The 22274-nt window shown below is 51.0% G+C and overlaps 1 protein-coding gene across 1 annotated transcript in view; it reads left to right on the top strand.

Annotated features, from left to right (window-relative positions):
- Positions 1 to 22274, top strand: part of ADARB2 (adenosine deaminase RNA specific B2 (inactive)) — a 154998-nt gene that overhangs the window by 101995 nt on the left and 30729 nt on the right. The window contains exons 5-6 of the mRNA XM_036342469.1: positions 557 to 708; positions 7011 to 7179. Coding sequence (XP_036198362.1) covers positions 557 to 708; positions 7011 to 7179 — 321 coding nt within the window. The remainder of the gene's footprint in view (positions 1 to 556; positions 709 to 7010; positions 7180 to 22274) is intronic.

The raw sequence follows: 22274 nt of genomic DNA on the forward strand, positions 1-22274 counted from the left end.
GGGGGCGGGGGGGGAGCAGGCAGGCTCAGCACCCAGTGGGGCCTCAACACCTCAGGGAGCCAGAGGTGGGATGACTGTGGGAGGCATCCAGGGCAGAGGGCGTGCCCTCAAAGGCTGCAGGCCCTCAGTGCTAGAGAAGCCCCCTGGCCATGGCTGGACGCAGAGCAAGAGGGTCCGTGCACTGGGTTCCTCACTGGCTGGCAGCCGAGCTCTGCCTCCTTCAAAGTTCCCTTCCTCTGTGTAAACAGAAATGAGGTGCCCATGCAGGCCGTGCAAAACCCACAGTGCCCACAAGAGCGTGAATCCGCAGGCTTACACGCATACCCACGAGAGCCGGGCTTGGGGGAAGATCAGCCCGGAGATGAATGCTGGGGGAGGCAGACAGGACGGGTTTCTGCTGTGTGTGCCTTCACATGGTTTCCCCTACTCTAGAAGTTTCCATGCAAGGGTGAAGAGGAAAAAACGGGGGAATAACAACAAAATGGGACAAAAGCACCCCCAATCAGGACGTGTCCATCTGGTCCACAGTCGTGACTCAGCCTCTTTCTGCCCCCAGCAAGCGGCGAGAGGACTGGGAGAGCTCCATATTCATGCGGCTGAAGGACGGCGGCTACCGGCTGAGGGACAACACCCTGTTCCACCTGTACGTGAGCACGTCCCCCTGCGGAGACGCGCGCCTCCACTCGCCCTACGAAATCACCAAGGACCGTAAGCAACAGCGTTTTTACCTTTTTCACCAGCCCATGCTCTCCTGGGTCGGGGCCTCGGGCCCGGGCTATCTGTGCCCAGACCCCGCGCGTGTGGTGTGGCCGGGCCCTGAGACACTGGACACAGCGGGTATCTGCCGTCCTGTGTAGTCATCCCTCTCAGAGGTCAGTCCGAGAGCCAGGTCACGGGAGAAGAGTGATGTGAAATCTGAAGTTAGCTCTTTCATTGCATGGGTCCCCACTCCATCTCAATCGGTCAGAAACTCCCCGGCCCAACTGGAGGACAGGATGACAGAGGGCGGGGACCGGATTTCACGGAGTGGCAGCACACTCAAGCTGCTTTCTTTGCCTTCTTTGCATCTTTGGGAGAATAAAACTCAGGGTTTTTTTGTTTTTGTTTTGTTTTGTTTTTAGTTTAGTTTTTTTTGGTTTGTTTTTGTTTTTGTTTTTTACAGAGGGGAAGGGGGAGGGATAGAGAGTTAGAAACATCGATGAGAGAGAAACATCGATCAGCTGCCTCCTGCACACCCCCTACTGGGGATGTGCCCGCAACCAAGGACATGCCCTTGACCGGAATCGAACCTGGGACCTTTCAGTCCGCAGGCCAACTCTCTATCCACTGTGCCAAACCGGTTACAGCTAAAACTCAGTTTTTTAACAAAGCTTGATGCCAGGCAGCAAAGACACCTCCCCAGGGTAGCTGGCATCACCCACAGAGTTCGCGCTGACCCCCTTGTGAGACCTGCCCTCTGGGACTTCTCAGAGCAGGTGCCCACGGGCCCACTCACCTCCACCGCCAGGGGGGTGCCATGTTCCAGAGCGAGGACACAGCGGGGTCTTCGTGTGGGTCTGAGGGTCAGTGTCTCCATGTGTAATAAAGAGTGTGCAGCTAAGAAAGTCTATTACTGATAGTATGTGCGTGTATATTGTGCATACACACCACACACATGCACATGCACGCACATCTTCCCAGAAACTGCATGAGGCAACTCTCCTGACGTGGACCACCCATTAAGTGTATGTGCGCGATGAGGGATCCGCTCCTAATGAATGGTGGAGGCTGAGGGACAACACTCTGTTCCACCTGTAGGTGAACCAACCTTCATGGCCTCATCTGAACCAGATTGCCTCCCCAAGACCCCACCTCCTCATACCATCTCCCCGGGGGTTAGGGCTTCAACATGAGAACTGCAGGGACACAAACATTTGGTCCATACAACACCCCCATGGAAAGTAAGTGGAAGAGCCAAGTCTAATGAGAAGCAAGAGAGTGGAATCCACTAAGTACCCGGGACCTTTCCAGGTGCTTCCCTGGCGTGAGAGGTTGGGGTGGGCCTGGCCCCAGCGGTGGACGCAGCCCTGCCTCCCAGGAAAGAGTCACACCAGGGTTCCTTCACTCCCGCGCCAGCTCAGAAAGAGAAAGAGGAAAAAATAACATGAAGTTGTTCATTTTTCTTGAGAGGTTCATCAGACCAGGTCTGCATGACCCCAGCCCCCCACATAATACTGTGAAATGTGGTCCATTTAGCTGCTGGAATTATCTTTCCATTTCCACTTGAAAGGTTTGGCATCAAGAAGACCCAGACAAGGGCTCTCGGGGTTTGGAGGGAGGCCCTTCAGGCATGTAGGGCCAACCCTACCATGCAGCCTCCTCCCAGCAGGAGCCCCCATCCCGCTGAGCCCACTGGTCCCCACAGAGGGTCAGTTCTAGCTCATTGGGCTCCCGCCTCTGCACTTCGGGCACCTGCTGTGGCCTCCCCAGCCCTTGACTCCAACATGCAAAGCCGGGGGTTTAGAAAAACAAAACAGATATGTCTCGGATGCACCCTGGGGTTTGCTTCCAGACACAGGCATCTTTTATTTCATGGTGCTTTTTAGAAGTGGCAGGTGCTGCTGAGGGGTGGGAATAAAGCATTTCCTCACATTTTTGTCTGCAGATATGCCAGGCAAAAATGAGGTGCTGCACCCGAGTTATTGAGGCTGGCGTTTCTCCCAGTGCATTCTACTGGGGGCACTGAGGAGGGGCCCCTGGTCAGCTTGTCCTGCAGACCAGCTGCCAAGAGTCCTACCATCATCATCATCACCATCCTCAGCTTCACCATCATCATCATCATCATCACCATCCTCAGCTTCACCATCATCACCATCAGCATCCTCAGCTTCACCATCATCATCATCACCATCATCATCATCACCATCCTCAGCTCCACCATCATCATCACCATCCTCAGCTTCACCATCATCATCATCACCATCATGATCATCACCATCCTCAGCTTCACCATCATCATCATCACCATCATCATTATCACCATCCTCAGCTTCACCATCATCATCACCACCATCACCTTCCCTTACCCGTTCAGTAAGGGCAGGAAACCCAAATTCCTGCTTGAAAGGGCAGGACCTCCTGGGAGAGTTCTTAAAATGCAGGTTCCTGTCACCTGTGCTTTCCCCAAGACTCTGGTACGTTTGGTGTGGTGGGGCCCCAGGGTCTGTGCTTTCACCATTCCCCCTGTGCTTCTGAGGATAAGGATCGCCCATGTTTTGAGCCACCAGATTGGAAACCCCTAACCTGCCCCCTGCCCCGATTGGGCTTGTATCTCCTGCCGGTGTCGTGGGAAGGTCTGCATGCTCAGCGCGTGTGCTGGGGTCTCTACAAAGGCCAGGCAGACGGGGCAGCAGCAAGGCTTTTACCGGTGAGGCCAGAGCAGCTCCAGCCACAGGCTCTGCCTGCGGAGGTCTTGATCTGACCCGCTCGGAGTGACTAGCAGGAGGAGGCCAGACAACCACGCGGATAATTCCACTTCCTGTGTGGCTCTGGGAGGCCTGGGCTAGACCCAAGGCAGTGCTGACGAGACCCTGAGCTGACCAGGGTGATGCTGGGCACTTCCCTGTGGCTGTAGGACAACTACTGTCCTCCCTCTAGCTCACCAATATTCTTAATTCAAAGTTCTCTCTCTTGCTATGTTCTTAAATAGCCTGATAAAGTCCATTCTTACTGCATTTTTCCAAGAATTAGTGCAATTCTCCAACCTGTTTCACACAAGACACCACAAGAAAGAGCACAGTTGTGTCATATCTTACACATGTGTGCTAAATGTCTTGTATGTCCTATTCCATGTATTGTACATTAGGGTAGTTCAAGAGACAAGCCCACAATCCCATAGGAAATCAGGGAACCTAAGATGTACTTCCTGAAGTCCCTGTCTTCAGATTTGCCTGCTGAGTTACAGAAACATGCCCTATGTGTCTGTGCATCATAGGATTAATGAATGTAAATGGCCTCATTATGCACTATCCTCATACACTGTCTTCATCAAGTAAGACAAAGGACACCCACGTGATCAAATGACAAATACTGTAGACATTATTAAAATAAATTCTAGATTGCTTCACAGGTATACTTTCTAGAATATGCCTTTTGAAGATGACTTAAAACTTAAAAGTTTATTTGGTGTTTAAAAGCATTTTCTCTCTTTCCTATACCTGCTTTCCCATGTCTGACTCTCTTTCTCTCCCCTATTGACTCTCTTTCTCTCCCCTATTGCTGCAGGTGTTACTTTTTAGCTAGACCTTGGCTCCTAGGTGGACTTCTTCAACTGTGATTTATCTCCCCCTCTCATTGATTCTCTCCTAAAAAATAAAATAGTCACCTAACAGTTTCCTAAAGAGTATTACCACCCTCACCCTATGATGACATCAGTCTCCAAAGGTGAGGGTTTAGATTAACAAATACCATAATGAAGAGTCTGGTGACTTGGACAATTAGAATTAGACTAGAATGTACTCATGGATTTGGGAGTGTATATGTGTGCACAGCAGGCAGGATTTTCACGTTTCACATCTCTGCTGTAGGGCACACCGTAAACTCCCTACAGGTTATTGAAGTTCCATTCCCTGCAGTTTCTGGTTCACTTGGCATTTTGTTCTGCTTGAAGTAGCATCTTTGACTCTCTCCTGCCTCTCACAATGAGGCACGAGAGAGCCAGAGGAAAAGGGCTCCGTAAGATCATCAACACTCAGAGCCCAGGGACTGATCATGCTCATCAGGAAGCTGGCAGAGAAGGCAGCCTGAGAGTTAACACCTCCAAAATAAACACTTCTCAGGAGCCTCTCCTGCACCTGACTCTTCAGGAAACATTAATGTGCCAAAAACTTTGGGTTAGCTCCTGAAACCAGCTCTTAAGTCAAGTCAGGCCTCCCTGTTGTCATGGCATTACTAACTGTAAGGTCTATTTCATGGGAAGTTAGTTGTGCAGAAAAAAGAATAAAATTTGAGAAAACCCTACAATATAATAAGCGCTTTTAAGCTCTGGAAAATGGCACAGTAGTAGAAGCATTGAGAGAATGTTATGAATACTATAATCACCAGAAAGAGAGGGACAGCAAGTACCATATTCCCTGAGAAACTATCCCCCACATGGAAGAGGCAAGGTACTAACATGTGGTAAACTGTGGAAACTGTTAGGTATGCTCGTCCTCTACTCTCCCAAGGCTGCCGGCTGTAGGAAGTGATGTGATAAAGACCCTTCCTGGACAGTGTAAAAAGCTAGGTCAAACCAAAGAGGGCTCACGTGTTTTTGATTGATACGAACTATTCTATGTTCAATTTATCATCCTCACTCTCATCATCTTTGTCATGATCAACATCACCATCATAATCACCATCACCATCATCACCATCATTACTATCATCAGCAGCAGCTTCACCATCACCATTGTCATCACCATTACCACCATCACCATCATTACTGTCATCAGCATTGTCACCATCATCATCACTGTCATGATTCATGGTGCCACTTAAAGCTGCAACGAGGGGCGAGGGCTGGGTGTTCCTTGTCTGTGCCCACCCAGGCTCAGCCTCTGACCTTGGTTCTTCCTTCTGTGGATGACTCACAGACCAGTCCAAACTGGATCTCATTAAGTACTCGCTTGGTAGCAGGATCACAAAGCAATCTGAAACCTCTTGAATGTTTACTTTCTCTGAAAAGTATGGCGATCTTTCTTCCCATGAGATGGCCTTGGGGTACTATGGGAATGTAGTAAAAGAACTTTAGCTCTTAGAAATGAGAAAACATACTGGAAGTTACTTTGAGATCTGTAAGAGAAGGTGCCTGCATAAACATGTATGTTATCTATTATTTGATGTATTTGGTAAGTATACATGAGAGAGAAATCCCATCTCCACAACTTCTAAAACAAAAATTGAAGCTTTTTAAAGAAAGCATCTAGAATCCATCTATGTCATCATATGTAAAGTAAATGTAGAAATCACTGTACTATTTTGTAAATAATGTGAATGCAAAGAAGTTAACCATTTCCAAATTACAGTATAATCTAGACTTAATATACAGAACTTCTTTAAAGAAAGAAAAAGTAAATATAAACGTCCCCTCGTTCATGCTAGTTCTTCAGATTACTATGGGTGGGGGTACATTGTGTGTGTGTGTGTGTGTGTGTGTGTGTGTGTGTGTGTGTGTGTGTCTGCTTGTGTGGAGAGAGAGTTCTGGAAAGGAAAGGAAAAAGAACGCAGAGCACAGGCATTAGGGACCCACAGGGACCCATCCCTAGGCTCTGTCACCTCATTCCTGGGCATAGTAGACCCCTGCCTCACACAGCCCTGCCCTTCAGTAACAGCCGGTACTGTGCCCTCTCTCATGTCATCCCCACAGCCTAGGAGGCAGGCACCAGTATTACCCCAACTTTAGTATGAAATCACTGTGTCACCATGGTTTTAAGCTATGATAGGGCCAAGATTAAAATCCAGACCAAGGAGGGCAGACCACAGCCCTCAGACCAGTCCCGCCCACTGTCTTTTCTGTGTGGCCCATCAACTAAGCATGGTTTCACAAGTTTAGATGTTTGAAAGGGTGACAAGAATAATACTTCATGACATGTGAAAATGACAGAACTCAAACCTCAGTGTGAATAGCGAGCGGGAACGCAGAGCTCCTGGCTGTGCTGGCCTGGCTGCTGCTCTGTGCCTGGGGCAGAGCTGAGCGGCTGTGACCAAATGGCAGCAGCACCTCAGACACGTGCAGTCAGTCGGCCCTTTCCCAGCAGGTGGCTGAGCCGCTCCAGGTGGTGCCCTGGAGCCCAGCTCTTCACCACGTCACTGTGGGAGAGGAGAAACTCCTCCTGCCCTGGCGCTGACTTGTGCTTCCCTGTCCTAACACATCCACAGTGGCACTTGAGATGTTTCTGAGTGCAGACCTCCCCTCCCTCCGAGCTGGGAGCCTGTGTGTCTCTGGGCAAACAGGGTGCCAGCCACCTCTCACACCACCTCTTGTCTCCTAGTGACCAGCAGCAAACACATCGTCAGGAAGTTCCGCGGGCACCTGCGCACGAAGATTGAGTCCGGGGAGGGCACCGTGCCGGTCCGGGGCCCCAGCTCCGTGCAGACCTGGGACGGCATCCTGCTGGGTGAGCAGCTCATCACCATGTCCTGCACAGACAAGATCGCCAGGTAACGCCCCTCCCCCTCCGGCAGCCCGAGGGACAGCGGGCACAGGGAGGGCCTGTCCCTCCCTCACAGACCACTCTCTGAGTTTCCCGTGTTCCTGGAGAGGGTGCCCTGAGCAGGTCCAAACTGCCGCTGCAAACACGCACAAAAACACACAGGGCAGGTGCAGGTCCCCGTCTGACAGGTTGGGCACTGCCAGGCTCATGGCATGATCAGGAGGCAAGGCGGGCCCTCCACTCAGCCCACCTGTGCTCAGCACACCCGGCCCCACCTTGCCTCACACACACACACACACACACACACACACACACACACACAGCCCTCCCGGCACACCCTGCCCCGCACAGTGTGGGGAATGCCCTCTGAGGTTCTGAACTTCCCTGAAACCTGACAAATGTGTGAGAAGCTGGCGCACCTGTGCTGCCGGCTGGGAGGCCCCCACCCCATGGAGTGGTCTTTTAGAAGGCGTCCTCCAGAGGCCCCCCTGGAGGCTCTCGGGGAATCAGCCCCACCAGCAGGGGGAGAGGGACTTGCAGGGCGTGGTCCTGAGACACTCCGCAGTCACAGTGAATAGACTCCAGGAGTGGACACCTCCCAGGAGCCCTTCTGTGACTGTGTGTGGAAAACAGGCCCCACCCCCTGGAGGGAGGGAAGGGGCCCCTGGGGGGAGTCAGCCGACCTGGCAGCTGCCCCCTCCACCCGTGGTGATAACAGCGAGGTGACGCTGAAAACCCTGTGTTAAGAGTGAATCAGAACTTCTTTTGGAAACCTGGAGGGATTCGCTATTCAGCAATCTATCAACCAAGTAAAAACAATGCAGTCTCATCAAATGTGGTCCCACTGCCCCCGAGATGCTCCACGTGGGGAGTCCTGGGGTCAAACCTCAGCAGATGAGAAGGCTGCTCTCACGTTTAGGGAGAGTGAGGTGGGGGAGGGATGCCAGGGCAGTATCTCAAACACCCCACCCACGGGAGGACAGGGGGTAGGGTGAGGGGGCCGGGTGCCCACAGCACCCAGGCCACGGGCACTGTCCCAAGCGTGTTCCCAGCAAGTGGATGCCCACGAGCTGGGATTGTCTGTCCTGTTGTCACTCAAAGAGTATTTTACCCAGGCCTGGCATGTCCCTCTGCTCCGGAAACATGTGCTGAGGGTTGAATGACTTCTTTACCTGTCGTAATTCAAATCATTCATCCAATGGCCGCCTTTCTCCTAGACACCAGAGAGCAGAGCAGTCAGAGGCGGCCACAAGGGTAAGGGTCCCTCCGTGGACTCATGGGCAGGGCAGCTCCGGGGTGTGGGGCAAGAGCCGCAGGTGTTGCAGACCCTGATGAGGCCCCGCCTTCTCAGGGCCTCCCTCCCTGCTCTCAGATAAAAGCCCGCCCCCCCCCCCTGCCGGGGTCCAACCCCAGCAGGTCCAGGGGTCCCCAAAGGTGTAGACGGAGTTGGCGAAGAAGGAAGGACACGGAGACAGTGTTCAGTTGATCAGCAGCCTAGCCAGGATCTCCAGCCAGGATCTCCAGCCAAGTTCTGGTCTGGATCTCCAGCGAAGTTCTGCTTAGGATCTCCAGCCAGGTTCTGTGTCCATGTTGTCTTGCTGGGTTCTCCAGCCAGGTTCTCCAGGTTCTCCAGCCAGGTTCTGTAGCCAAGTTCCCTCACTAGATTCTCCAGCCAGGTTCTGTCCAGGTTCTCCAGCCAGGTTCAGTTACCAGGTTCTAGTCATGTTCTCTTGCCAATTTCTGTAGTCAGGTTCAGTCCAGGATCTTTTGCCATGTTCTGTCTCTAGGTTCTGAGGCCAGTTTCTGTCCAGGATCTTTTGCCATGTTCTCTCCAGCGAAGTTCTTCTGTCTCTAGAGAACGTTCTGTGTAGGTTCTGTGCCTAGGTTCTGTCTCTCTTGGTTCTGTGTTCTAAGTTCTGTCTGTAGGTTCTGTCTTCTTAGTTCTGTGTTCTAAGTTCTGTGTCTTGCTGTCTTATTACATCTGTATTTATACCAGTTGATTCAATCCTATCAATCTCTATTACAAAGGTTAGGGCGTTTCTTACCTCCATTCCAGGGAGTAAAGATTATGTAGCTTAAGCGTGATTGTTTATAGTTAAAGTGATTAACTACCCACCTGGCACTTAGTTAAGGAGTTTTATCCCCTCCCTGACTTCAGGGAAAAATCCCTACCTGGGGAAACAACCTTTCTCAGAGACCTTGGTTAAAACACATAGTGCCAAGAAGGTGAGCAAACATATTAAGAACAGTATGCCATATATGCCAGGTCCTTTGAAACAGCAAGGATGGACCGGCTCCCGGCAAATTCCCCCTTTTTTATTTTTTAAAAAGCAGGCATTAAAAAGAAAAACCCCAAATGTTCTCTTGTATCCATTTTTAAGAGTAGGATTGGCACTTTCCGCTATTACCTGAGTCCTGATCTATCATCCCAGGGAGAGCTTGCCAATCCTGCACTTTCCCAGGGTGGAAAGGCTGCAGTGGGGTTAAGGATAAGGCTCCTTGGGCCTCCCTCCTCCCATGCCTTTACATTTACCTTTCCGGCACCTTTCCTTCCTCAGAAAAGCATGGACATACTTCTTGTATAAAACATTCTGTCTGACTGGGCATAACCTTAACTCCTCTGCTAGCAAGCATATGTGTTAAAATATCAATACAGAGTCTTTTTTCTTTGGACTCAGTATGGCACATCTTCTCAATCTAAGTTCTGTACTATCCACCTTCTTACCCTACTTATTCTTTATAGGGGGGTCTGTAGCACCCTGGTGGAGTCCTATCCGTCCCGAATGTGGGGGTTCTCAATGGTGGGGGGGCTTACCAATGGGAATCCTGTTCCAGGGGTTCCCAAAGGTGTGGACGGAGTCGGCGAAGACTATCCACCCTCTTCCTACGGTGGAGTCCGATCCATCCCGAGAGCGGGGCGCTTACCTAGGGGTCCCTGTTCGGGCGCCAGATGCCGGAGTCCAACCCCAGTAGGTCCAGGGGTCCCCAAAGGTGTGGACGGAGTCAGCGAAGAAGGAATGACATGGAGAGGGCGTTCAGATGATCATCATAGCAAGGTTCTCTAGCCACGTTCTGGTCAGGATCTCCAGAGAGGTTCTGCTTAGGATCTCCAGCCAGGATATGTGTCCATGTTCTCTTGCTAGGTTCTCCAGGTCCTCCAGCCAGGTTCTGTATCCATGTTGTCTTGCTGGGTTCTCCAGCCAGGTTCTCCAGGTTCTCCAGCCAGGTTCTGTAGCCAAGTTCCCTCACTAGATTCTCAAGCCAGGTTCTGTCCAGGTTCTCCAGCCAGGTTCAGTTACCAGGTTCTAGTCATGTTCTCTTGCCAATTTCTGTAGTCAGGTTCAGTCCAGGATCTTTTGCCATGTTCTGTCTCTAGGTTCTGAGGCCAGTTTCTGTCCAGGATCTTTTGCCATGTTCTCTCCAGCGAAGTTCTTCTGTCTCTAGAGAACGTTCTGTGTAGGTTCTGTGCCTAGGTTCTGTCTCTCTTGGTTCTGTGTTCTAAGTTCTGTCTGTAGGTTCTGTCTTCTTAGTTCTGTGTTCTAAGTTCTGTGTCTTGCTGTCTTATTACATCTGTATTTATACCAGTTGATTCAATCCTATCAATCTCTATTACAAAGGTTAGGGCGTTTCTTACCTCCATTCCAGGGAGTAAAGATTATGTAGCTTAAGCGTGATTGTTTATAGTTAAAGTGATTAACTACCCACCTGGCACTTAGTTAAGGAGTTTTATCCCCTCCCTGACTTCAGGGAAAAATCCCTACCTGGGGAAACAACCTTTCTCAGAGACCTTGGTTAAAACACATAGTGCCAAGAAGGTGAGCAAACATATTAAGAACAGTATGCCATATATGCCAGGTCCTTTGAAACAGCAAGGATGGACCGGCTCCCGGCACCCCCCCCCCTCCCGAGGACAGGGGATCCGAATTCTCGAAGGACTTGCCAAACGAGACAGGGCCATTTGCTGCCCAGGTCGAGAGCATCTAGCCCAGCAGAGGGGACAGGAGGGCCTAATGACAATAAACCAAAGCACGGACTCTGCATCTTCAGGAACAGCCGCTGTCCTAAGCCAGCTCATCTTTCAGAGAAGATGTGTTCCTACTGTGTGATAGTTTCACCTGCTCACGAAGCAGGAAAAGGGAGCCCTTTTCACCTGAACCAAAATCCTCTTGGTCACATGGGGTCTTATCTAAACTAACTCTCTGACTCCCTAGAAAAACAAAGTGAATGAATGCTGTAAAACTGAAAGTTCATTGTCTCTGGGACCTTAAACGTCAATAGGCAGCAAATGAAACGCGGCTACAGAACCCACGCTGCATTTGTTGTCACGGGTCTGCCGACGTGAGGTAGCTGCTCAGAGCCAGGTTCTGCTCTTTCTAATAAAACCTGCTGGGAACAGCAAGTCCACAGCGCACCCCTCCCGGAGTGCTCAGACAGTGCCCGGATGAGAAAGACTAGCATGCTGTTGAGGAAGCCTTCAGGTGTGCAGGCCAGGTGGCCTTGGGCTCTGGGCCACTGGGGGACAGCCCTCCCTGAATGGATCCGGGAATCCACCCACAGTGCCAGGTGGATTCGAGCTCAGTGGGGATTCTCTCGCCTAGTTCTGGCCCCCAAATCTGGTGGCGACACACCGAGAGCCACCGTGAGGTGGGGAGGAGCCCTAGAGGAAGGGCTGGCCCCAAGTTCCCTCTCCCCCTCACTCAGTCCCCGAGAGCTCACCCCTCCCTACTGCTTCCTTGTCATTTGTTTTCTCCCTCACCCTTTCCTTTCCCCTTTCTCTGTCGTTCCTTCTCTCTGTCTATCTGTCTCTCTGTGAGTCTCTGTCTGTCTCTCTATTCTATATCTGTCTCTCTGACTCTCTGTTTCTGCATCTGTCTGTCTGTGTTGATCTCTCTCTATCTCTCTGTCTCTGCTGCCTATTTCCGTCTGTCTCTCTCTGTGTGTCTGTCTCTCTGCCATCCATCTCTGCCCTGGTCACGCCGCCACCTCTGCCTCTTCTCACACTTCATGCTCACACTCCCGGCCTCCCACCAGCCCACCCCACACCCAGGACCTTGCCCTGCAGGCTCTGTTCCCACTGCTGACACACCAGGAATTTCTTCTACTGGCGGCTCCTGTGTCTGAAGGGGTTCTGTGCGTCACAGTGAGGTGCACATGTGGCTCCTCAATGACACTTGCTGGTGAGAAGGAGGAGGAGGAGGGGTGATGATGAGGAGGAGGGTAAAGAAGGAAAATGTCACCAGTGGAGAAGGGGCCTGCCTGGGCCAGGCCCTGGCAGCTGGCAGCCTCCTCACCTTGGCATGTGGTGTCTGTGCATCCACCAGAGTCAGACCCGGCACAAGGTGAGGACATAGCGCTGAGGCACCAGCTATCTGAAAGCAGGGCCACCGTCGCCACTTTTGAGTGGGAGCATATGTTATGCTAATGATTCAGACCAGAAGCATCTGTGGCGTGCATTATTTGTGCACGGGCTTCGAAAAGAGACCATCTGATACTGTGTGTTCATCTGTCCTGTGCAGAATCAAAAATTAAACCTGGGGTTTCGGTAACGTTCCAAACAAGACCCTTCATCCACAAATGCAGACAAACTATTCCAGCTCGGCAAGTGGAGGTCAAAGAACACAGAGATGTGGAGGTCATGGTCCCTTCCTCCAGAATCTACATGATGGTGGCAGGACACGCGTGACTATAAAACCTAGAACCAGGATGCACTATTCCCAGCACAGGGCATGCTGGAGCCAGCGTGGCCCACAGAGCCGACCATTTTAAGGCAATTTTGAAAGGCAATTTCAAAATTTAATTGAAATTAAATTAAGGCAATTTTAAAAGGCAATTTCAAAGGCTAATTGTTAAACACGGCCATTATTAAAAATTAAACTATGTAAACTTACAACTAAATGTGTTATATTAAAACAAAGGCAATAAATACCCAAATTTCACTACATTCCTAATTACTTTACTACATTTTTTTATTAATTTTGTTCTTGGTGTTATTAGCACCCACTGTGTCTGCAGGGCGAGGTGCGTGTCACTGCTCATCTCAACCCAAACCTGCGCTCAGTGCCAGCACGCTGGTATTGACTTGAAGTCGGCCACAGGGATGGTATTTACACCATGGAAACTGGCAAGACCTACAGATCAGTGTCTTTTTTTTTTCTTTTTTGAGCCGACTCTTACCAGCCTACCACTGAATGTCAGGTCATGAGAGGTCTTAAACTTGTGTGCACAGAGGCTGGAAATAGCGTGTTTGAGGCTGGCTCTGCTGTCTGTCCTCTCTGTCAGGAGACAGTGTGAATTCACGGATCAGGAGCCCAAACTCGGCGTGTGTGAGGGCAGAACACAGGAGGACAGTGGGACTGGACAGACCCCTTTAACTCACAGACTTGCGGAACCAGCTGCGGCCACTCAGGGATGGCCCTTGTCCCACGTCAGTGGGGAAACAGAAGCCACAAGTGAAAACCCACCTCCAGCTCTCCCTCACTTTGCAAGAATGTCATCATCCCATTCCTCATCCTCGCTCCACCCAGCCTATCGCTTCTCTGGGGTCTCCTCCACACACGCCTCCTCCGCCACACCTCCCTGTCATGCCTGCACCCTCTGCCGGCAGCGGACCATGTCATCATCACATCAGCTCATCTTTCTCATCCTCAGAAGTAAGTCCCGAAGCCCCACGTGCTCCTGGAGTCGCAGCCGGAGACTTTCTCTCTGAGCCAGTCTCCTGAGAGCGCTGTCCACGCTCACCTGGCTCTCCATGAGCCTCTGGCCTCCTGTGCACTGCTGGGCAGTCACGGTCACTGAGCTCAGGAAGGGAGTCACTGCCTTCCTCCCAGTCCCTGGGGCAGGTGGCTCCTTCCACCTGGGGCGGGCCCAGGGCCTGATCCCTGAGAGCAGAGGCTCTGGCTTCTACTCAGCGCCCAGTCCGGGCCCGCCTCCCTCCTGAGAACACCTCCCGCCCAGTGACCTCGTGGCTCACGTCCCATCAGCACCTTGCACACAGGCACGGCGAGTGTGGACCTAGGAGATGGTGAACAGTGGGCAGTGGACTCAGGGACAGGTGGACTCAGGGACAGGATGAAACGCTGTCCTAACATGCGGCCACGATGGTGCTTAATCCCCCAAAGCCGGGTCAGGGACACTGTCAAGCGGCAGAGATAGAGCCGGGCGCTGTAGAGCCGCTCACAGCTGTGCTTGTTGCTGACATGACGCTAGCGTCGAGATCACAACTCAACCAGTAGTGAGTGTGAGGAACTGAGACCTGTATCGATCACGGAGCGTGGATGCAAGGGAAGACAGAGGCCTGCTCTGACTTTCAATCACACCGTCTGTGTGATTGAAACGCTATGCTTCTCTGCACCCCTCACGGGACACAGACGCTGTACCGAGGGCCCAGCGCTCAGGAAATACTGGGTGAAGGAAACCTCCTCTTCAGAATGGCTACCATGGGAACCGTGAGTGGTGTGGCAGCACAGAGCCCACCAGGAACTGACCCCGTGGCCCTCCCAGCGCCCCCTGTAGACGGCCTTGGGTAGGTGAAATCCGCGTCTTCTGCCAACTCCCTATGCCTGCCCTTCTCAGTGGCCACAGCTAAGAAGTTAAGTGCGCTGCCCATAAACATTAGGGATGTGTCTATCAGTAATGAAAATGACTGATCTTCTTTCCCAGGAAATCTCTGGGGATCTTACCCCACCTGCTGCCAGGAGCCCACAGCCATACATACTTAGTGATTTAGCAAGGTCTCCCTGAACACAGGCTGTTTCATTTCGCAGCCAGGAACCAGGAGTGCCAGGCGGGCTGCCTTCATCACCTATTCCATGTGACGCTGATGTATTAAAATGACAGTCAGTGAATAAAACCCTGTCTTTAATTAAGGTAGGCGAGATGCAGCCACTATGCAGATTTGCAATTCTCTTTGCAAACCTTCCCTTTGAGGTCGGTGAAAAATGGACTGGAGCGGTTATCTCAGAAGATCTACTAGTGAGAGCCCGCACAGCTCGGTCATTCCCCACCTACAGATCACAAGTAATGCACAGGTCTCGCCGTCTGGATCAATAATTCCTAAGTAATAATATAAATTAGACCACAACAGGCATTCTGAGTACGGAATCCCATGAATAACAATTGATATCATTTTGCAATGTCAGTAGTGAGGCAGGTTTACAGTACAACATGTTAGAGAAGCCCTGAAACTTTCACAGTGGTCTAACTGAGCAGTAAAACATTGTGGAGAGACTTCCTAGCGTTCCATCAATGGGAGCATTTTCCCCATTCCCTTACATGTCAGCCAATGTTTCCAATTACCCTCCCCTTGGTCCTCTCTGCACTGGCTTTGGGACATTCTCTATAATCCCCTGCTACAGTTATGAGTCTTCAGGAAGTAGGTGTGACGGAAAAGGGTGACTGCTTAACTGATTGGGGCTCACCTCTGTCCCTATTCTTTATCAAGATTAGAACCCAACTAAAAAGAAGGCCAGTTCCCTAAGCATTGATTTCCCTCACTTTTTCACAGACCTTTATTTACGTTTCTCCGGGAAACACTTAATGAACTAACTTCTCTCCATCATAGGTAAAAGGGTCAGCCCGCATGAGCAAGTGGGAGACTCTTGCACATCCCCTCTGTCCGTAGATAACATTCCTCCCCATTCAGGAAAATCCTGAACTGTCACTAGACCTACTCCCCCTAATCCACTTGAAATGCCACCTTGGCCACCACCCCCCTCGAGGATCCCGATTCAGCGGCAGGTGGGGGCACCCGCTCAAAAGAAGGGGACCCCATCCTGCACAGCTTCTTGAGGTCCCACCTGCCTCTGCACCAAGAACCTCACCGATTACTCATCCTGGGCTCCAAAGGACTGCTTTCACCTGATAAGAACCTGTTCTTCTGAAGCTGTTGACCTGGTTTACATCTCAACCCCTAATAGATGACACTCTGAGAGAGGCAGCCTGAGTCCTATGCACCTCTGTGCCCTCCCCGCGGTTCTAGAATACTCTGCAGGGCCTGGGCAGATGCCCACGATGTGACACTTACATAGCCATACTGAGACACAACGGCCATTTCAGGACGGCGGGCTCAGTTCAAGGAGGCCAACTGGAAGCAATGGGCAAGTCCAGCCCCGTAACCTGAAGAGTGTCGTGTGAACACAAGAGGCCTCCCACCACTGAATGTGAAGGTCAGAGCACCATCTCTGGGAGGTGGCACTGCACCTGTCCATTGCCTATGCCAATCGGAACAGGCGGATGGAGGACAGGGATGGAATGCCCTGCTCTGCAGAGGAGGCATGTGAAAGGCTGGCCCTGAGCCACAGTGGGTGACACGTGGCCTGCACCTGGTGAGAGGACTGTGGACTCCCTTTTGTGGAGATGCTTGTATCTCCAGGGCTGCGAGTGCTCCCAGAATGGGAGGGTAGAGTCTTTGTGGTCTGGGATGGTAGAGGGGTGGTGCCTGGTCACATAGGAGAGTGAGATGAGGTCACACAGGCTGAACATTGCCTAGGCGCCTGACCCAGGACACCCTGAGTGTGTGCAGAGGCTGCACCTGCAGACACAAATGTTCCACAATGTTTTCCATTTCTCTAAGTCCAGTACGCAAGGTGACTGGCTCTCCAAGGTGAACAGGGCTGCTGCTGTTAATGATATTGTTGTTCAACACATTTCAAAGTCCTGGGCCCGAGGCCCAGGGGAAATGTGTGATGTGCCAGGTGTGTCCACTGGTAGGCACAGCCAACGATGTCTGCTTTCTTGAATGCCTCGGTCAGAAAGCAGGCGAGTCCCCAGGCTTCCTGAGCAAGGTCACACTCAGCTCCTTTGGCAGCAATGCCTGGGACATCACTATGCAGTGGGAGGAGGGAGGTGCCACCCACAGCCCAAACGCCCAACTCGGCTAACCAGATGCGAACATAACATCCTGAGTTGCAGCCAGAGCTCTTTCTCCCCCTTTGATGGGAAAACACCCCGGAATCTTGAAGTGGGCTACACCAGGTAAGTTTTTCTTCCTTTAAAAATAATGTTTATTTTGAACATAGTAGAAAACAAAATCTGATTTCTTTTTCTTATGAACAGAGTCACTGGAATTAACAGGAAAATTCTTAGGCCATGAGTCTTTTGATAGTGAAGTAACTTCTCCTGTCTGGATTTTTGGTCAAAAAGAAATTTTAATTAAAAGCCTGGAGCTAGCCGAAACTGGTTTGGCTCAGTGGATAGAGCGTCGGCCTGCGGACTGAAAGGTCCCAGGTTCGATTCCGGTCAGGGGCATGTTCCTAGGTTGTGGGCACATCCCCAGTGGGAGATGTGCAGGAGGCAGCTGATTGATGTTTCTCTCTCATCGATGTTTCTAGCTCTCTATCTCTCTCCCTTTCTCTCTGTAAAAAATTAATAAAATATATTTTTTTAAAAAAAGCCTGGAGCTAAAGACAACCTTGAAGATAAAAGCCATTTCATATGATTCTTATGGGTTAACTGGCTTTGTGCCAACAGCAAAACAAGAACACAAAGTCCCCATGGCCACAGACAGCCCTGCACGACCAGGAGCTGGGCCTGGTGAAAAGGGAACAATGGAAACAGTATGAGGAGACCCACTCGCCACCTCTGGACAACCAGCTAGATCAGCTGTGGGCAAACTACGGCCCGCGGGCTGGATCCGGCCCGTTTGAAATGAATAAAACTAAAAAGAAAAAAGACCGTACCCTTTTATGTAATGATGTTTACTTTGAATTTATATTAGTTCACACAAACACTCCATCCATGCTTTTGTTCTGGCCCTCCGTCCAGTTTAAGAACCCATTGTGGCCCTCGAGTCAAAAAGTTTGCCCACCCCTGAACTAGATGCAGGTGGTCCCCCATTACAAAGTGAAACACAATAAGAAAAAAATTAAAGAAGATGAAAATCAGAAAGTAACCAATTAGCCAACATCCCAGTAGCAGAAAATGGCAGTCAGCTTTTACATCTGTGTTAATCTTTTTTCTTAAATGCACATTTTTTTTCCTGTTGTCAGGATTTTGCTGCTTAGAGCAGTTTGCTCAAAAGCCATTGCTTAATGCTACAATCATGGCTCCTTTTAAAATATAACCTTAATCAATATAACACTGTGTCTCATAATCCTACCTAATTGACCCTCACACCATCACAAAGATGGTGGCACTGACAGCCAATAAGGAGGGAATATGCTAATTGACTGCCCTTCCCTTAAAGATGGTGGTGCCCACAGCCAATAAGGAGGGAATTTTCTAATTGACTACCACACCCTCAAAGATGGCGGCACTCACAGCCACAAGATGGTGGCGCCCAGTCCCCTTAGCCCCGCCGGGGTGGCAGGCGTGCCGCTCTGTGTGCCTGCCTCCAGAGTCCCCCAGTCCCCTCAACCCCCCAGCCACCCAGGGCCGGCCTGAGGTGCAGTCAAGCCTTGGATGGCAGCTGCCCAGCTGCACAGAGCCAGCCTGAGGCGCAGGTAACCAGAGCCAGCTGAGGCTCAGGTAACCAGGGCCAGCTGAGGCTTGCACTGCTGGCAGTGGCAGCAGCAGAGGTGTGATGCGGGCGTCGCCTTCCCCTGATCGCCAGGCCGCCTCCTGCCCCTGAGGACTCCCGTACTGTGAGAGGGGGCAGGCCAAGCTGAAGGACCCCCGTCCAGTGCATGAATTTTCATACACCAGGCCTCTAGTCTATATATATAAAAGCCTAATATGGAAAGTGTCCCCTTGAGAGTTCAACTGACTGGGAGCTCGATCACTTGCTATAACATGCACTGACCACCAGGGGGTGGCACAGAACAAAGGAAGGCCCCAGCCAGCAGCCGCTAGGCACCCTACCTATGTATGAATTTCATGCACTGGGCCTCTAGTGCAGTGATGGTGAACCTTTTGAGCTCGGCGTGCCAGAATTTTGAAAAACCCTAACTTAACTCTGGTGCCGTGTCACATATAAAAATTTTTTTATATTTGCAACCACAGTAAAACAAAGACTTATATTTTTGATATTTATTTTATATACTAGAGGCCCAGTGCACAAAAATTTGTGCACTCGGGGGGGGGGGGGTCCCTCAGCCTGGCCTGTGCCCTCTCGCAGTCTGGGACCCCTCAGGGGATGACCACCTGCTGGCTTAGGCCTGCTCCCTGGGGGATTGGGCCTAAGATGGCAATCAGACATCCCTCTGGCAGCCCGGCAGCCCTCGGGGGATGTCCACTTGCCAGCGGGGAGCAGACCTAAGCTGCAGTCGAACATCCTTAGCGCTGCTGAGGAGGCAGGAGACGCTCCCACCACCACCACTGTACTGGCAGCCATCAGCCTGGCTTGTTGCTGAGCAGAGCTCCCCCATGTGGGAGCACACTGACCACCAGAGGGCAGCTCCTGCATTGAGCGTCTGCCCCCTGGTGGTCAGTGTGTGTCATAGTGACCAGTCATTCCCACTCTTTCTGCTGTTAGGGTCAGTTTGCATATTACCCTTTTACTATATAGGAGAGAGGCCTGGTACACAGGTGGGGGCCGGCTGGTTTGCCCTGAAGGGTGTCCCGGATCAGGGTGGGGGTCCTGCTGGGGTGCCTGGCCAGCCTGGGTGAGGGGCTGATGGCTGTTTGCAGCTGGTCACACCCCCTTCAGGGTGGGGGTCCCCACTGGGGTGCCTGGCCAGCCTGGGTGAGGGGCTGAAGGCCGTTTTCAGGTTGGCCGGCTACTGAAGCTCCCAGCCTCTCCTTTTTTTCTTCTTTTTTATTCTGGGATTTATTTACCTTCTATAATTGAAACTACGTTGCTGTCACTGGAGCTGAGAGCCGGCTCCAGCTCTAAGACCACAGCCTGCTGAAAGCAGGTATCTGGGGTTTGTTTAGCTTCTATAATTGAAACTTTGTTGCTTTCAGAGCTTAGAGCCAGGCCGCGGCAGGCAAGGAACCTTGGCTTCCTCCATCACTGGAGCAAGCAAGCCTCCTGCTCGCTTCAGCTTTGTGGCTGCCGGCTGCCATCTTAGTTGGCAGTTAATTTGCATATCAACCTGATTAGCCAATGGGAAGCATAGCAAAGGTATGATCAATTACCCTTTTGGTCTTTTATTAGATAGGATTTAAATGCCATTTAACAAAGAAAAATCAACCAAAAAAATGAGTTCACGTGTCACCTCTGACACACGTCATAGGTTCACCATCACTGCTCTAGTGTGTCTATAACATTGTACATACACTGTCTCATATTGTGTCTATACCTTGTGTGTAACGGTGTCTCATGTTATGTCTATAACATTGTGTCTCATATTGTAACTACAACATTGTGTATTATATGTACCTCATATGCCAGTCGGCAGTTTCCTGAGGCTCCCAACTCTCCACATCCATACTTGGGACATACTCCCCACAGTGGAGCATGGAGCCCATGGTGGAGGGTAAACCATAGGTCGTCATAAACAAGAGATGGGGCAGATCACTTGATGGACCCCCAGCAGGTGTGCTGTGCTGAATGGTGGCCCCAAAAGATATGTCCATGTCCTCAGGCCCTGTGACTGTGACCTTATATATAAGGTGACACTAAGTTAAGAATGGTGAGAGGAGGTGTTTATGCTAGGTTATTCGGATGGGCTTACAGCACAACTACATGTATCTTGTAAGAGAGGCAGAGGGCACTGGGGACAGGCACACAGGGAGAAAGCCGCGTGCAGATGGAGGCAGAGACTGGAGCGCTGTGTCTCCGAGCCGAGGGACAGGAAGGATGGCACAGCCCCTGGGAGATTAGAGAGGGGCCTGGCACTGACTCTCCCTAAATCCTCAGAGGAAGCACAGCCCTGCTGACACCTGGACCTCCAGAGCTGTGAGAGAATAAGTGTCCTTTGTTTATTAGGTCACCCTGTTTGTAGTGGTTTGCTGTGACAGCCCTGGTTGAGAGATATTACTCAGCCCAACTCATTCAATCTTTGGAAAATCACAGAACAAGAAAAAGTCATAGTGCCCTGGCCCATGTGGCTCATGGGTTAGAGCATCAGCCCATGCACCAAAGGGTCACGGGTTTGATTACCGATCAAGGGCACATACTTAGGATGCAGGTTCATACCCCGCCCCCGGCTGGGGTAGGTGCAGGAGGCAGCCAGTTGATGTGTCTCTCACAGCAATGTTTCTCTTCTCTCTCTCTTTCTCTCTCTCTCCCTTCCTCCCTCTACTCTCTCTGAAGAGCAAAGGAAAGGATGTCCTCATGTAAGGCTTAACAAAACAAACAAAAAAGTTACAGTAAAATCTATTCCTAAAATGCCACCGTTAACATCACCCAGTGAAGATGGAAGGAAACTACAGAAAAGGGTCGTGTCCCCACATCAATGAGAATTAACCTTCAAAACCACAAGCTGGGCTGGGTGGCACACCAAAGTCACAGTAGTCCCCCGTCTTTCCACTCAAAGGAGCCCAGTCAACAAAGTTCCACGCCTCCATGTGACAAGGACACAGACAACAGCAAATGTCACTGTCGCTACCACGTCCCGTGGACGCCACCTGCTTTTGTGGCTGTGAGAGGCTGACCTGCACCTCACAGCAGGCCAATGCCGGCACCCTAGAGAAGGGGGACACAGGGAGGTGTTTCTGGCTTTTGTCTCTAGGAATCAAAAGTTGAGCAGCATATAAAAATCTAAACCTTCTGGAACTAATGCTCTTTTAGACATGGTTTCTAATTTTAAGTACCTGAGCTTGATTATTGATCGCAATGGGTCTTTAAATGAGCAGATTAAAACTTTCTCCATAAAAATGAGCTGTAAAAATTCCAGCTGCTCCCTGGGGAGGCCGGCACTGCCTGGCGTCTGGACGTGGATTTCAGGCTGTGGAGAGCGGGCTTCTCCTGACGGCACGACTGCCGCTCACAGTCCTCAAGGTGAGCCTCTCCTCTCGGCCCCCAGCCGCGGGGGCCTGGGCACTTGATTTACTGGCAGTCACCTGGCCTTGAAAGAGTCACCCGTTCTCCTGAAATCAGATGAGAGTGCTGGTCATTTTTCCAATCTCAAAATGCAGGTTCTTAAAAAAACAACTGTTCTTCCCAAACACCCAGCCCCAAATTTTCATAGTTTGTTTAATCACCTTTTCCTCTTTCTTTCCCAAAGACTGTGTGGGAATCTTATAGCTTCTAAGTTAAATCTTACTCTACTAGAGGCCCGG

The sequence above is a fragment of the Myotis myotis genome, unplaced genomic scaffold (genome assembly GCF_014108235.1).
Source record: "Myotis myotis isolate mMyoMyo1 unplaced genomic scaffold, mMyoMyo1.p scaffold_m19_p_1, whole genome shotgun sequence".
In the NCBI taxonomy this organism is placed as follows: domain Eukaryota; kingdom Metazoa; phylum Chordata; class Mammalia; order Chiroptera; family Vespertilionidae; genus Myotis; species Myotis myotis.